We start from the raw sequence: 15,251 nt of genomic DNA, 5'->3' as shown, positions 1-15,251 counted from the left end.
AGAGTACCAAAATTTGTTAGTATCTTATGATTTTAAAGATCTGTTTGAAATAAGGCTACAGTGGTTTGGAGTAACAGCCTGTTTTATTTTGGTGAAATTTGTAATATGCTTTATGTGCAAAGCATGACAACAGTAAGGAACTGTTGAACTTCAGGGAGTATATTCTGAATCCTTACAAAGAATGAATCCCTTGCCTTAGTTAACCACTGTAACAACATTTATAAACTGTTTTTCTTATTTCTGTTTACTGCACTTGAGTTTATAGGTAAGTTTTATTGTTTAAAAGGTTATGAGAAAATCTGTAAGTCTGTAAGAAGCAGAAGTGTTACCTCTTGCAAACAAAAAGCAAAAAGGCAGAAAAGACAGAAGGCTGAATTTAGCAACTGTTAGTCAGGACTGGTAAAGCATGCTGCCGCTGCTGAGTTGGTGTTGAATATATCTAACAGGTGTGGATGCAGTCAGCTGGAACAGGAGGGAGAACCAGCAGATTCTTCTTTGTAATTCAGAAGTACCTGAAGGAAAGACAAATAGTATGTATTTTGCAGAAGCTATCTTCAACGGGCTGGTTGGTTATCAAACTGGCATTAACTGTGGTTAGCTGAAGGGTTTGATTTGATTTAAACGGCAGTTCATTTTTCAAGCTGTGATGGCAAACTTTTCAGTGGACACCAGACAAAACTCCTAATTTTTAACAGAGAGCTTGCAGCGCGGCAGGCCGCCGCAGGCTGCTGCTTGCCATGTGATATCGGCCTTGAGGAGGGCTGAGGATATGGGTAACGGGGCCTCCGCTGGTGACAAGGGGCTCTGCTGTCCGGGCGCCCGTCTGAACAGTAAAAAGCACCGGTACCTGGACCCAGGGCCCTGGTTGGGGCCGATGCTCGTGGCGCAGCGGCTCTGCAACGCTCCGCCGTGGAAGCGCCCCGGGGCCGTTTCAGGTCGGCGCCGCGGGCTCTGCGCCGGCTCCTGGTTCCTGGCTCCCGGCCGCGTCACGCGCCCCCAGCGGCTACCCGCTGCCCTGCCCCGCCCCGCCGCGTCCTCCCCCTCCCAAAATGGCGGCCCGCGCGCTTCCGGTTCCGGGTGGTGCGGGAAGGCCGGGATCGGGAAGATGGCGGCGTCAGGAGCGTCCGGGTGGGGCGGTCCGGGGCGGGCGTGGGTCCCTTGGCGTTGGGCTCTGGGTCTGTGCTCGCTGCTGGCCCTGGGGCCGCGGCCCGCCGCTGCCACCACCCACTGGGTGGTCACGGAGGACGGGAAGATCCAGCAGCAGGTGAGCGCGGGGCGGGCGGCGGCGCTCGCCGGCGGGGCTGTGCCGGCCCGAGGCGGCGGTGCCGGGGGCCGCGGAGACGAGCCGCCCGCGCCCGAGCGCCGCTTTAGCCCTGCGGGCGCACGGGGCGAGCGGGCTGCGGCTGAGCGCCGTCACGGACGCGCGCGCGTCGGGCGGCGGAGGCTCGGTGCAAAGCGTCGCCTTTCCAGGCCCCGCGGCGGCGGGGGGGGGGGGGGGGCGCTGGGGGCTGCCTCCCTGCGCGGCCTCCTGCGGCGGGCGCTCGGCCCGCGGCGCCCCGAGCCCCGGAGCTGGTTTCCCTGCGGTGGCGGGTGGATGAGTGTGCGGTTTTCGTGCCCCACGCCCCCATCCCGGCTCCTTTTCGCTGTTCCCGGGAGCAAGAGGGAGAAGCAGCGGCGCGGGTGGCCGCGGGCCCTGCTCCGGGGGGCTCCCCTGGTGCGGCCGAGGTGTCTGGTTTTGATGCTGAGCCCGGCCGCTCTTTCGCTGGGCGGCTTAGGTAGTCACTAATAGGTTCGTGATGTTTGGGCTTTTCCTTGCGTGTTTTGCACCCTCTTGGTTGTTAGGGGAAAGGGGTGAGAAATCTACTTTTATGTCAGGTGTGCTTGGATCTCGAGCACTGCTACCCAGTCTGTTTTCAGCAGGAACTGTAGGGGTGATCCCTGCAGAAAGCTACGTGGCCTACCCTGTCTTAATTGTGATTAAAAACAGAAGAATAGGGAGGGATGGGTGTCCGTTAACATGCATTTTCTCCTTTTTTGAGAAGTTGTGGTGGGATCTCCGATCAAAAAGCATCGTGGTCCTTAGGGCAAATGGACTTTCTGGGAAGTGAATCCCTCTGTCTCTCAGATTTCAAACACTGTCTTTTGGATTCCTGCTGTCTTATGGATCTCAAGCACTGTCTTATGGCCCTTATGCTGTCTTTAGGGACCCAAGCACTCTCTCACCCTAGTTAATGACAAATTAATGAAGGGTAACACTTCCAGTGTTATCTCTCCTCCTTTTTCCACTTTATGTGGTGGGGAAGTAGTGAGAGCTTATGATAACGGTCTGGAAGCATCTGTGTGAGTGTATTAATTATACATTATCAAATCTGCATGAAGTGTTGATTAGTGTATGAAGAGCAGCTGTGACTCAAAAAAAAATCTAATTAGCTAGAACAACCTGAAAATCTGATTAGCTCAATCCAGCACTCATCTTAAGAAAGGGCTTTTCATGATATCAGTTAACCGATGGTACATGTAGATGCTTCTGCTGTACCACTGCTATGCAGTAAGTTACACAGTTATGGTCAAATACCCTTTCGAAGTAGGGGCATTCCCATGTGTCAGGTAGTCAAACTGTAGCTAAGATGATAAAATAATGTCTGTGGAACAAGTTAACTTCCTTTACCCACATGGTCAAAATAAATTCATCCTTTCCCAGCTAGGAAACTGACTTAAGTTCTAAGCTTGGTGTATGAGGAGCTGGATTCTCTTGCAGAGACTGCGATTTAACACTTCTTCATGAAGTGCCGTTAATTGTCCAGTGCGTTTCTCATGATAAGATCTGTTTCAGCACCTATTCTTCTTTCTGTGGCTCTTGAGAAATCAAAGCTTAAATTTGTGGCTGTTGGCCATTATCATCCCTGCAGAGCACCTCTGAATTTCATTTTTTTGCTTACTGGAAATTTTGGGAGTGAGAAGAGTGGACACTTTCCAGGATGAACGTCGGTATTGTTTTAAATGCCAAAGTATGGTTGTTTGTGCTGTTAACTCTTAGAATCGCAGCAGATAACCTCTGCCATCCAGCAACAGAAAGAGTTATCATCTGTTCGCTGGTAGTGGGATGACTGATAATTGTGAACCATTGAACTGATAACAAACCAATGTTTCAAAGTATTTGAGTTGTTTTCCTCTTAATACGAAGACATATCTACTTATTAACAGAACATAAACCTAAAATTTCTCTGCAGAGCATCCCTTTGCCTTAATTTTTCAGAATATTCTTCATGAAGCTGATATTTATCATGAGGGCTTGACTTTTTACCAATACAGTTAGCCTTTCAGTCATTCTTTCCAGCTGCTTTTGCTCTGTGCATTTTCAGTGGAGCTTTTCTCTACGCTTCTCTTGCAAGCCCTTTGGCTGTGCAGCTTTTTGTGCTTGCCTGCAGTGTCCGGCGTTTCAGTTTCTCGGTGTTCTCAGAGTGCTGCCAGTCACCTTCGCAGTTTCTTTACCAGTTGGAGTTAATCTGTTGCTGTTTTGTGGACCAAAGTTGCTGCATCAGTTTTTTCCATAGTACTTTAGACTCTTCCTTCAAACTTAAAAATATCAATCCATTGTACTAGTTACTGTTGCTTCAGTGGCAGCCCATGTTTGAATTTTGGTGCTACAGCCTGCTATGCAGTTGGCCTTCTTTGCTGCAGCAGCACGCTGTGGACTTGTCGTTAACTATTTCTCTGCCAGGACCCCCAGGCCCTTCTCTGCAAAGCTGTTTTCTGTTCAGTTAGCCACAAGCTCGCTGGCCCATGGGGTTATTCCATCCCAGATGCCGGATTTTGCGCTTGCCTTTGTTGCCCTTAATGAGGTTCCTGTCAGCGCACTTCTTCAGTGGTGTCCCTAGCAGCAGCCCTACCCTCCAGCTGAGGCACCGCTTCCCCCAGTCTGCAGAGGACACCAGGCTTGCTGAGGTCTCTCTTCCCTGTTGCTTAGATCATCACTCAGCACATTAAACAGTATTGGCCCCAGTATTGATCCCTGAGGGACGTTGCTGGTAACCAGCCGCTGTTTGGACTTTGTACTGCTGATCACAACCTTCCAGACCAGCAGTCTCAAACCAGAAGTGGCTAATACTACCTGGTGACTAAGAGTGTGCATTAATTAGCACTAATTTAATTTTAGAAATATTAGCCTTCTCGGTCTGAAATGCATAAAAAAAGATTGCCCCTGTTTTGTAGAAGGAAGGATTTAATCTTCACTTGGGCTACCTCAGGTTACTTGAGGGAAGCCCAGATGATTAAGGTGCGGGCAAAGCTTAAGTGATAGCAAGAGCCAGACACTCCCCATGCTAAATGAGTCACTAACCATGGGTGTCCAGATAAGCATCAGGGACAAGTGGCTCCTTCAGCTTGAAGTTTACTACTGTGAACTGTTTTCCTTGTTTCCAATGTGCACTATGGATCAGGAGCTGAATGCAGAGGAGCTAGACCCTGACCTCTATACAAAATGCAACCGCCTGAATCTGTTTGAGGGAGAGAGAGGAGTTTGTATGCTCACACTAAAATGTCCACTAGCTGTTTTGTCCTTAGAGTGCAACAAGGTGCAGGCCTCTGATATGGGACTACACTCACGTGAGAGAGAGATTCCTGTGGCATAAGGCAGCGGTTCCCTAAGATTTCAGCGGGAGTTCCCACTGTTACAACACCCTGACAGAGGTGGCAAAACTGAGGCAAACCTAACAATTTTAAGTATATCTTCAATATCTCCTCTAGTAAAAGGGAGTGCTCGCTAAGTAGGCTCTGCCGTTCCAGTTTCTAGTAAGCATTTCTGAATGATGAAACGAATTAGTTCCCAGCTGTGCATGTAGCGTGTCATTGTCTCAGTAATGAGAAGGCCATCCAGCCTTATCTATTTTGATAGCTGTTTCCAGGTCAAATTCATCGCTCTCTGAATCAGTTAATGTATCTTCTTTTGGTTTCAGTCCACCTTCAGATGTGACTTTCTGCAATGGCAGGGTCAGAGTAATTGTGTCTCTCTAAGGGGATTATATCTGCTCAGTGCACGTTCATAAACCTCTTTATTTCACGACCCCTGCTATAAAGTTCAGACTAATAAATCACTGAGTTTAGGCTGTCCTTGTGAGGTAGCAGGGGAGCTAACTACTCTACTGAAGTGCCAGTGTACTTCAAGAGAAGAGAAAGCCTGGGGTAAGAGGACGACAAAGAAGTGACACAGATTACATATACTGCAGCAAACAATTTTGGTGGTCATTTGTGGCTTTGCTGGTGAGGGCCAGCTGCTGTACTATAGTGGAGGGATCTGACTTACCAGAGCTGAGGCTGAGCCATTCTAACGATCCCGTGTTGGGACTTTATGGAGACAACTAAAGGCAAGCAGGCTGGGAGGAGTCAAAGGATTGCCATGTGCATGCTGGGCTACTAGAAATGCTGAAGAAGCTGGTTCTGAGGAACTAACCTGAAAGAAGGGAAGAAACCTCCTAGACAGATGACTGAAGAAGGGCTGAGGAAGTGTTGCCAGGAGCAGAGAGGCTCTGACAAGGAATCTGAGTTGGCAAAAAGTTGTTTTGTTTCTAATGTGCTGTTGTTTGTATTGAAATTTGGTAGAGATGATCCAGAAAAGAGAGTGAAAGAGCAAGGCTTTTACCCTATTCTGGGCTGAGGTGACTAGCTGCTCAGTGATGGTGGCAGCTGAATTTCATGCAGGGGAACATTGTGTTTAATCCTTGTTTGGTACGAGTAAAGAAAAGAAACGTTACATGGCAGTTGTTCATTTGGTTAAGGATTTGAATGCAGGTGTGCCCCTAGTTGCAGCAAGGCAAGGCAGGGTGATTCATGGATGGCTGTAGAGCTAGGTAATGCATTACTGATGCCTGACTAGCATGTGACTGTATGTGTACCTTAACAGGTTGAGATGCAAACATGGTCTGTGTACCCAGACTAGAGAAAAAGCTGCAGTCCAAGATCAAGTGACTATAGACAATCTAGTGCAGCCAAATGAAAAGTCAGTTGTATGTCAAAAACAAAAAAAAAATTCCTACTGACATGGATAGCATAGCATGTCTTTCCCAAAATAATCTTCCACAACAGTGCTTCTAGTTGAGTGTGTGCAAAGAGGCTGGAGGTTGGTACGAGTCTACCACTGTTTACTAGAAGTCATCCAACCTCAGGATGAGAAGTTGAAGCATGAAGTTTTGAAGTGTAGGTCAGGGTCCTAGCTTATCCTCTGAGAGAGGGTAACTTGTTTTATTTTTAAACTTTTCTCCTGGTCCCTGGAAGACTCTGGGGGTTTGGCCTTTCTTTAGGGCAAAAACTAAAAAAACTCTCTTCACTTTAAGTTTTCTGCCTTTTCATAAGTACATCTGAAAAGCTTCAACCTGACCCTTTTTTTACTCCTGCCCCTACCCCCCCAATCACCCTCTACCAGGTAAGCTTATGTCAAATTCTGACTGCTGACAACAAATCTTTAATGCAAACATGTTCTGTTTGGGCCAAATCCAAACAATATACACGGAGAGGGTTCAGTTTGTAGGTGCGGAAGGTGCAGCTGTGCTTCTTGCTGTGTGTAGGCACAGAATTAGGCACAGGCTGCTCTTCGCTCTGACTTCAGGTGAGGGTCCACATGGCTTTGTCCTCTGGGCCACAGTGTGGTTTCCAGATCCTGTTTGTTTTAGTATCCCCATCCTTCTTTTTCCTGGCCCCTTGTCCTGTTTCATGTTATTTTTAAAATAAATGTAGGGGAAACTAACAAGGTGATAAGAATCAACTTTTCAAAACTGATTTTTCTATGGTGAGGGCTGCACTTGGTGGCTGGCATGTTTTCCCCATATTGTGAGCTTTGTAGCAAAAGGATAGCCTGGAGGTAGCCCAAGCATGTGTTTGCATGAAGGGCCCATCAAAGCCAAAAAGGGCAAAGTCAGCAAGCCTGTAAAATCCAATGCCTTTTCAAGTAGCTGAATCCCTACCTGTTGGTTTAAAAAAAAAAAAAAAAAGTTGAGAAATGAGAACCGTACTATAAAATGTCTACTCTAAAAATACATCACAGCATAAAGTCTTTTCCTTTAAAGGTTAACTAAAACCCATTGGTTTATCTGCTATTCACTCTATTTTTGTTATCATTTGCTGAAAAAATAACGATCCAAGTTTGAATTCTTTAGGTATCTTATAGCAATTAATTTTTATCCTTTTCTGGGATTTGAACAGGAGAACGCTTAATATTTTTAGGATTTGGCAATGAGCAGGCAGCAGGAACTGGACTGCTTTTCTTCTGAAAACAATTACTTGCTTATTACGGGCGTACAAGAGCGCTCTCCCTGTCTCTTGTTTGGATTCAGCTGAGTGTGCATGGCTGGCGTCTCTTTGGCTACTGTGGAAAATAAACCTTAGCTAGAAAGTACACATTAGAAATTTGGTTTGAATCCGTAAGTATGACTACCAATACGTTGTAACCTATCGGTGTTGCAATCCGAGTGGTGCTTTCCTTTGACGTGTTTAGCTCTATTATCGACAAGATTCATAGCTGATGCCCTCTCCTGAAGTGAGCTCTGTTGAGCGGCCTGTTGTGTAACGCTGAAACTTTGTTCAGTGGGACATTTGAAGCACTACAATTGTTTAAAATTTCTGTTTTCCCTGTAGTTCAGCTCTTAACAAAACAACTAATGCCTTTTTTTTTAATGGACTCTGCAGCTGTAAGCCTTCAAATGACTGGCTATCTATTATAAAAAATCAGTTCAACACTATCTTGGAATAAGAGTCTTCTGACGCTTCTGCTCGTTACCTGGCTAGGCCAAGGTGCATATGTGCCATTTCAGTTTTATAGCTCGTCTTGCACTAAATCATATACAGAATTTTCTGCAGCTTTTTCAGAAAAGCCATGGTAGTATCCCACTTATTTAGAGTGTAGACTATCTCAAGATAGCCAGAATATACCAACAGGGAAACACAGTTTTTAGATCCTTCTGCCCCTTAAGATTTCGAAGAGTTCTGGTCTGTTAGACTGGGAATTGTCAGAATCTCGCTAGTAAAGTGGCAAAAATCCACTATGTAGAGTCTGTAAAACAGGTACCAGGGACACATTGTGCACTACAGCATAAATTAATGTGATGTCTTTCCCGATTTCTTTCTGTCATTATCTACTTCTGCACGTAACACAAAATTTTTAGGGCATGCACAGGTACTGACAACTGTTCTGGTTTTGGTGTTCCTGTTTCTCAGTCAGCGGTGAGATTTCCACAAAAGGCCTTACCTAAAAATATTTGACTGAGACATTCATTAACCCTCATTTTTAAAAGTTACTTCCTAGTACAATATAACTAAATTGTGAGGAAAAAATATAGCAGAAGGTTTCACAGATCTCCCAAGTTTAATTATTCAGAGACCTTGAGATATGCAGGTAACACAGGAGACTAAAAGGTTTGAGTCATCCGCTCTGACTTTCTTTGCACAAATTCAGTGTGTTTCTTGCTGACTCTGGTTTTTAGTGTACTTTGTGACCGTGAATAAATTTGAACTGTGCTTTATAAAGAAACTTTCACCTTCGGGCAAAGTTGAACAGAGAACACTTATTCTAAAAGTGGTTTGCTGGCAGACTTTCTGCAGTGTAGCTATAGTAGCCATTTGAGTTTCAATGAAGGCTTTTCAGCACTGTGGTTTTTTCCTCTGTTTACTATGTTTGAATTGAAGTCAGATTCTTGCATTTCAAACATTTCATCTTGAATGTCACTGTTTCAGCATTTTGGGGGAAGAGTAAATGAGCATGGTGCTCTGCCATAGGCCAGATATTTAGAGTTAAAAATAAATAAATTGGAAGAAACATCTTTTTCTGGCTCTCAAGTCTATGTTGAACGCGAGGCTTTAGATGATCTGCAAGCTGACTTCCTTTCTGTTTCATCCCAGAGGAATGTTGTGGAGAGTTCCTAAAACTTTCCGAAAGACAAGCTAAATCGCAGCGCCCCTTTGGTTTTTGCTGTTCTGACTCCTGTGATCAGGTGGCAAGAGACAACAGACTTTGCATGAAAGGGTGAAGTATTGGCATGCCGCTCGCCGTATTGCATAAAAGCAAAGCTGCCGTTTTTGACAACTATTTGGATTTATAATAAAATCCTCAGCTCTTGCCTTACAGGAAACGTCAAAAGTGATGTGATTTTGAAACTTGCTCTGTGTGTGTGCACGCCACTTTGGGGCAACGTGGCACGCTGCAGTGAGACGGTGCGTCCTGCCTGGCAGCAGGTTGACTCCTGTGGTCCAAAGCCTCTTGGAACACGTGGGTGTTTGGTTGCAACTGTTGTGGCGTGTAAATAAAACATGACATCTCTGAAATAACACCTGCTCCGTAAGAAGATTTGTGACTGCTGATGGCAGACCTGTGCTAGTTTCCAGTGCAAAGTTGTATTTTTTTTTCTTATTAGTCAATTCTTTAAGAACTGACATAGGTATGAGCTACCCCACACATCTTTTGCAGCGCTTGGAGCAGATACAACCGTGTCTTCCTTCCAGTAGTGCTAAAACCTTTTCCGCGACTCTAGTGAAGCTGAGGCGGTAGGACCCCCGTGTGCGCTTTGTTTCCCAGCGGGAGGTTGTCAAGCCACAGTTGCTTGCAAATACTTGCACTGCTGTGGAGGTGGGGGGCTGGATACGCACTAGTAAATACACACCACTTGTGCTATGAGATAACATGGAATCGTGGGTTCTGCACCTACGTGGATATAACGTGCTCTTTCCTCAAAATGTTCCACTTCTGGTCATGTTGTTTATTGTTTTCTGTCTAAAGAAGTGTTTTGTCTAATGGGTGCCATGAAGATTTAGATCAAGTGTGTAAAGGCAACAGACACAATGAAAAGAGAAATCAGCTGATACTTCATGCAAAATGTCTCTGGTGGAATCAGTCCCACTCTGCTGGTTTTGGAGATGTATATATGTGTGTGTGTGTGTATATATATATATTTTTTTTTAAGTTGGAGCTATTCCCACAATGCAAACAGAGATAAGTCTTCTGGGTGACTATTAAATCGGGGAAGCCTGTGTGTCAGTAAGAGCATAAACATGACATGAGACTGAATTAAACTGATATCTTCTAAACTCTGCAGTATTTTCATAGTATTTAGAGTATTTTTTTTCCTTGTGAAGAAAGAGGGGTATAATCCAGAACAGTCCTCCAGGTTTGTGTGTGTGTGTATATATATAAAATATATTTTATTTTGACTATATATTTTGTGAATAAAAAATTCTTTGACAGGTGAGCAAAGTTTTGAGTGTTCTTTTATATCTTTGGTTTGCATCGTCGTATTTTTTTTTCTTCCTAAGTAGCAGCCCACAGAAAAGTCCTGAACTGTTTTATATTTGTATTCACTGTACAATTTTGTACTTTATGGGAATGACTGCACTGAAAAGTGAGAAGGCAATGAGTGACGCTAGCACAGGCAACACCATTGGTGAAGATATAGTAAGGTTTTACAAGGCAGATCATGAGCACTGCAAGATTCATTTCTAGCAGGTGCTATTTGCCCTCTTATCTGTACCTCTGTTGCTACTGTTCCACCTGCTGTGCAGATTACGCTGAAGTTATACCTTTGTGTACTACCTACTTGGTGTGCTCAGTTCATCGTGAGGTGGGGTTGTGGCCTTGATGTCAAAGGTGGTACTGGTGTTCTGTACAGGTGAGATCAGCTTTGTGTTTTCCCAGCTGTAGGAGCAGTTGACGCTACAAAGGAAAGCATGTTTAATCTGAGGAGGGATGGTGTGAAAAGGTGGATAACAAACCAGAGGTCTTGATAATATTTTTGGCTGGATCTGAGAGGGGAAGGTTGCGTGTTTAGTGGCAGCTCCTGAGCCATGTGATTGTGGGTGTTGAGAAGGGAGATGATGAAATGCTCACCTGAGGTCAGTTCAGACTAGCTTGCTGATCTAGCTGAAAACTAATTGTTTAATCTTTTCTCTGTGGTTATTCTGGAGCCAGGTTGGCTGATCTGATTCTCAGTGGAGCTATAAGATTGCAGGTAGTGAGAAAGAAAAGGGAGGATTCCCCCACTTGGCAGTAGGGTGATTTTGGATCAACCTAAGCAGATCAGGAAATTGTACTTCAAACTCTATGAAACCATGAGCACCATCATCCTCCAAATTGATGTATGTTGAAGGCCAGGTTGACATGATTTTTCTCATTTGTAGGCATGGTGCCCTGAGATCTCCTGTGGTTTTCAATTAAGAATCTCTTCTGCTTTGTGTCATGTAACCATTTGCTGTAGAGCTGAATGCTTTTTATTTCCTCAGTCATAATCTTGTAATCCCTTCATACTGTAAATGTATAAATTGAAGAGTATGAGGACGGTAGGTTATATTCAACTCATCTTTATGAGGTGCCAGAAAGAATGCTTTGGATGTGCTGGTTTGAGTTTCCTTTGCAAACCTCATACATTTGTCCAGCATAGATGCTTGTTTTTTCCAATCAAACTCGCTTTCAGAAATGGATTTTTATTTCTAACAGCTAATAATAAAGTCTTTACTTTGATAGTTTCTTAAAATGGAAGTCTTGAACTTCTGCTGTCAGAAATGATCAAATCTAAATGTAAATCTAAGGTCGGATTCACTATTAAATTTTTGGTTTTGGAGCTTTTTTTGTTTAGGTACTGCATTGGTCTTAAAAAGAGATAATGGTTGCTAAGGTTATTTAATAATATCATCTGTCTAATAGGTTGGGGGGTTTTGTAATCATTAGAAAATGTTCATTTGCTGGGGACAGACTGGGGTCAGATCTGGAAGTGAAAACTTGAAGACTGAGGAAAAATACGGTGCTCGTGACTAAACTTGAAATAATTTCCTAGTGGATTGACATAACCTTATGAATAAACTCAAGGGCCTTGCTCCTTGATTGCCACCATCACTTTGATTTCTTTTTGCGCTAGCATGCTATCAACCATTGTTGATAGGAATTTGGAACCACTTGTTACATGTCGCATTGCTTCCCTGTCAACCCAAGTGTTTTGGATTGGTAAAATACCACCCCAAATACCCAAACCCTAAATTCAGAACCACCTCGTATGAAATTATTTTATCTCAAACTGTAAACAGAGGCTATATGGGAATATCATTTTGTTTCTGAATGAATTGCAAGCTGAGACCCTTCAACTTGCAGAATAAGGCTTTTTAAATGGTGTTGCCTGAATAGCATTCTGCAAAAAAATCACTCCCCAGATGCAGTTTATTGCTGAAAGTGGAGCTGATCATCAACTCTTAAATTTTGGTCTCAGTGACTTTGTTATATCATGCAAGAAGCCTTCAACAGTCAGAGGAAGGGTGCTGCTTTGCAGTGTGTAATTAAGTGCTTTAAACACAGTCAAATTTTCCTGTGTGTTTCCTTTTTTTCTTGTAAATTCATATCTCATTCACTTGCACATGCCACAGCAGTTTCTCTAGCAAATGAAGTATGAACAAGTGCTACATTAATTACATAAAACTGCTTTATGCACAACCTGTTCTAAATGAGGTGAGCCCTGTAGGAGAAAATATGAAATATGACTGTAAGTAAGATGCTGTAGACTTTAATACTGCAACTAACGATATCATTAGTTTTTCTGATATGGTATTTTCTATGCTTTTGTAGACTATCAGGGTGCCAACTTTTACTGGCAACAGTTAAATCCGTAATCTCCAAATTCTTAGTGTAAAAATAAACTGGCATCATTAGCACCTGATATTTTCTGTTCATCTGGTGATACAAGGGAATCGATTGGAGAAGAAAATGAGTTTTGCGTGCATATCTGGACTCTGTATGTAGCCACTCTCCAAAATGTCTCCAGCCTAAGAGAAGCAATTCAGCTTTTGATTTGAACGCAGACATACTTATTTAGCCAAAAGTGACGTTGGTTTGTGGGGGGATAACAAGGACAGCCAGATACTTGCTTTCATTGTAGAGGACAGAGTCCTTGCTTAGTAAGGAGGCTTGTGAGTAACGTAGACTTAATTGTCAGTAGTCAGAAGAAGGTAGATCTGAGCTTCTCGTTTGACTTGCAGTCAAGAGAACCTGTCCCAAGACTAAATCTGTTGACAGGTCACATTAAAATAAGCAGCACATGTGTCTGCAGTAGGACTATGGCAAATTGCAATTCTCTACAGAAAAAGAATCTCAGAAATGTGTCCGAGTTACTTGGAAAGCTGGAAAAGAAGAGCAAGAGTTCAGTGGGTTCTATTGCACATGTACCTAGAGCAGACTTCTTCAATAAAAGATAATGTGACCTAATCTGGACAGGTTTCCTAAAGGCAACAAGCCTTAACGCTCCGGTTAGCCTTATAAATTAAAGAATAAGAATGGGACTATGGTAGATAGTGGTGGACAGCCATTGTAGAGGTATCACTTTTAACACGTAGTGTCAATGTCTTTATACAGTAGCTAGTTCTGTTTGCTGAAATTTTGAATGGAAACTGAGCCCAGATCCAGGAGCATCTTGGTGTCAATCATCTGCTGTAACAGTCTGAGGTACAATTCCATAAAATGCAGTGAGCTGATCTACAGTACTGTTGAAATGGGAGAGCCTGCTTTCCTTCCCCACATCCTTTCCCTGTCATCATGTACTTCTATTTCCTAGCTTTTGTTCTAGTACTCCATTGGATCCTCCATAAGCTAATTTAATTTACTAGCTCAGTTATAACAGCTAAGAGGGCATTGCGTCTTGTAGAGATAGTGCATTTGAATTAGCTCACAAAAGAGCTCAGTGGGCACCAGAGCAGACGTGAGGGGCTAATTGGTATTGCTTGTCTAGCTCGGAAGGCTGGGAGTGAGACCCTTTTAGTTGTTGAAAGCCTTTGGATCAGCTCAGCTGTTCGTGGAGCACCTTCTTGCCTGTAATGACTTTCCCCCATCCAGTCAGGCAGCAGAATTAATTTGGCATTAGGGCAAGGTTGGGATTTTTCAGCTTAAGAATGCAGTGCCATAGCTTACTGAATCCATTTAGGAACCAGTAAAGGTATGGCATATAAGCACTCTTGTCTATGACTTACCCATAATGTTGCTATTTATTGAGCTGCTAGCTCCTGTGTATGAGCTATTGAGGCCATAGCATGGTTTTCTGTAATAGGGCTTTTAATGTTTGTTTGCTTACTTCTTCATTTTGTTCATTTACTTTCTTCTTAATCCTGAAGGCAATAGATTTTTGGAAGTCTTAACACCAGGCTGGTGCATTAAGTTGGTGGCATGGAGAAGTTGATTTGAAGCTGAAGTACTTTATGCCTAGTGAGGGACTTGACAGAGGAATTTTAAAGCTATAAAAGGAAACAGATTTTTGCAATTTTGATTTAGGGTATCTAGTACCTCAGTATTTTGCTAATAAATACTCCTAATGTTTTTGAATGATGAATTTACTTGTCTGTTATGCTTAAAATTCGTGTGCCTGAATAAGCTAGAACAGGTTTGAGACCGAAGAATGGGCTGAATTGGATTCTCCACCTGCAGTGTTATTAGAAATGCAGATTAAACGTGTGGGCATGTTATGAATGCTGAATGGACATAAAACTTCTGAACAGACAAACTGTAGCTGAATGATGTTAAGTTCTTATCTCTTAAAACTGATCTAGTATGGAGATTGCCTAATCTGATGGACTGCTGAATTGTCTTGCAGGTGGATTCACCGATGAACTTGAGGAACCCACATGATTTGGTAATACTAATGAGACAAGAAACAACAGTTAACTACCTCAAAGAACTGGAGGTAAAGCTAATGTTAAGTATTAATTCATATCTGAAGATTCAAATCCACCTCCTCCTTCCCCCCCCCCCGCCCCAACTCTTTAGTGACAGACTTTATGTAGGAAACGGAAGTCATCACAGGCATAATTCTGCTTCAGTGAGAGGATAGAGTTCTTCACACATCTCCAGACTTTTGTGCCTCAGGTTTGCTTAACTGGCTCTCATTGTCCCCAGTTCCGTTATTGCCTATTGCTATCCATAAAACTTAACATTTTTAAGCAAAGAAGAATCACTGAGGTATTTGATTCTGGTGCTGACTACTGTATTCTGTAATTACTTACAGAAATCTTGTCTTAGCTTCGTTACACAGTGGTATTGCTGCTACTTCAGTGTTTCCTGTAGTTGATGAATTTCCCTGTGCTCGCCTCTCTGCGTTTGTCAGGCCGCTCTTTCCATTGCTCTGTTTAGGGCATATGAGGGATCAGGTTGCTTTTGTTTTTCTTCAAGCCCCTTTATTTTTGAGTGACCCTTCTGAAAAGAGCTTTAATGAACTTTGAACTCATAACCATGTTCTAAACTGCAGTTT

The 15,251-nt window shown here is 43.4% G+C and overlaps 1 protein-coding gene and 1 long non-coding RNA gene across 2 annotated transcripts in view; one reads left to right on the top strand and one right to left on the bottom strand.

Moving 5' to 3' along the window:
• Positions 1-64: 64 nt before the first annotated feature.
• LOC112979232 (uncharacterized) lies at positions 65-1,048 on the bottom strand. Its single transcript, XR_003258133.2, has 2 exons — positions 848-1,048; positions 65-512 (listed from the first exon to the last, which is right to left on the bottom strand). It is a non-coding gene; the product is annotated as an uncharacterized LOC112979232 (long non-coding RNA).
• Positions 1,049-1,056: 8 nt separating this feature from the next.
• The window catches only part of TTC17 (tetratricopeptide repeat domain 17), a 61,925-nt gene continuing 47,730 nt past the window's right edge, over positions 1,057-15,251 (top strand). The window contains exons 1-2 of the mRNA XM_026093214.2: positions 1,057-1,264; positions 14,598-14,687. Coding sequence (XP_025948999.2) covers positions 1,106-1,264; positions 14,598-14,687 — 249 coding nt within the window. The 5' untranslated portion in view covers positions 1,057-1,105. The remainder of the gene's footprint in view (positions 1,265-14,597; positions 14,688-15,251) is intronic.

This window comes from Dromaius novaehollandiae, chromosome 5 (assembly GCF_036370855.1).
Source record: "Dromaius novaehollandiae isolate bDroNov1 chromosome 5, bDroNov1.hap1, whole genome shotgun sequence".
NCBI classification, from domain to species: Eukaryota; Metazoa; Chordata; class Aves; order Casuariiformes; family Dromaiidae; genus Dromaius; species Dromaius novaehollandiae.
The sequence above is the reverse complement of the archived record's forward strand: the minus strand, read 5'-3'. Positions and strand labels throughout refer to the sequence as shown.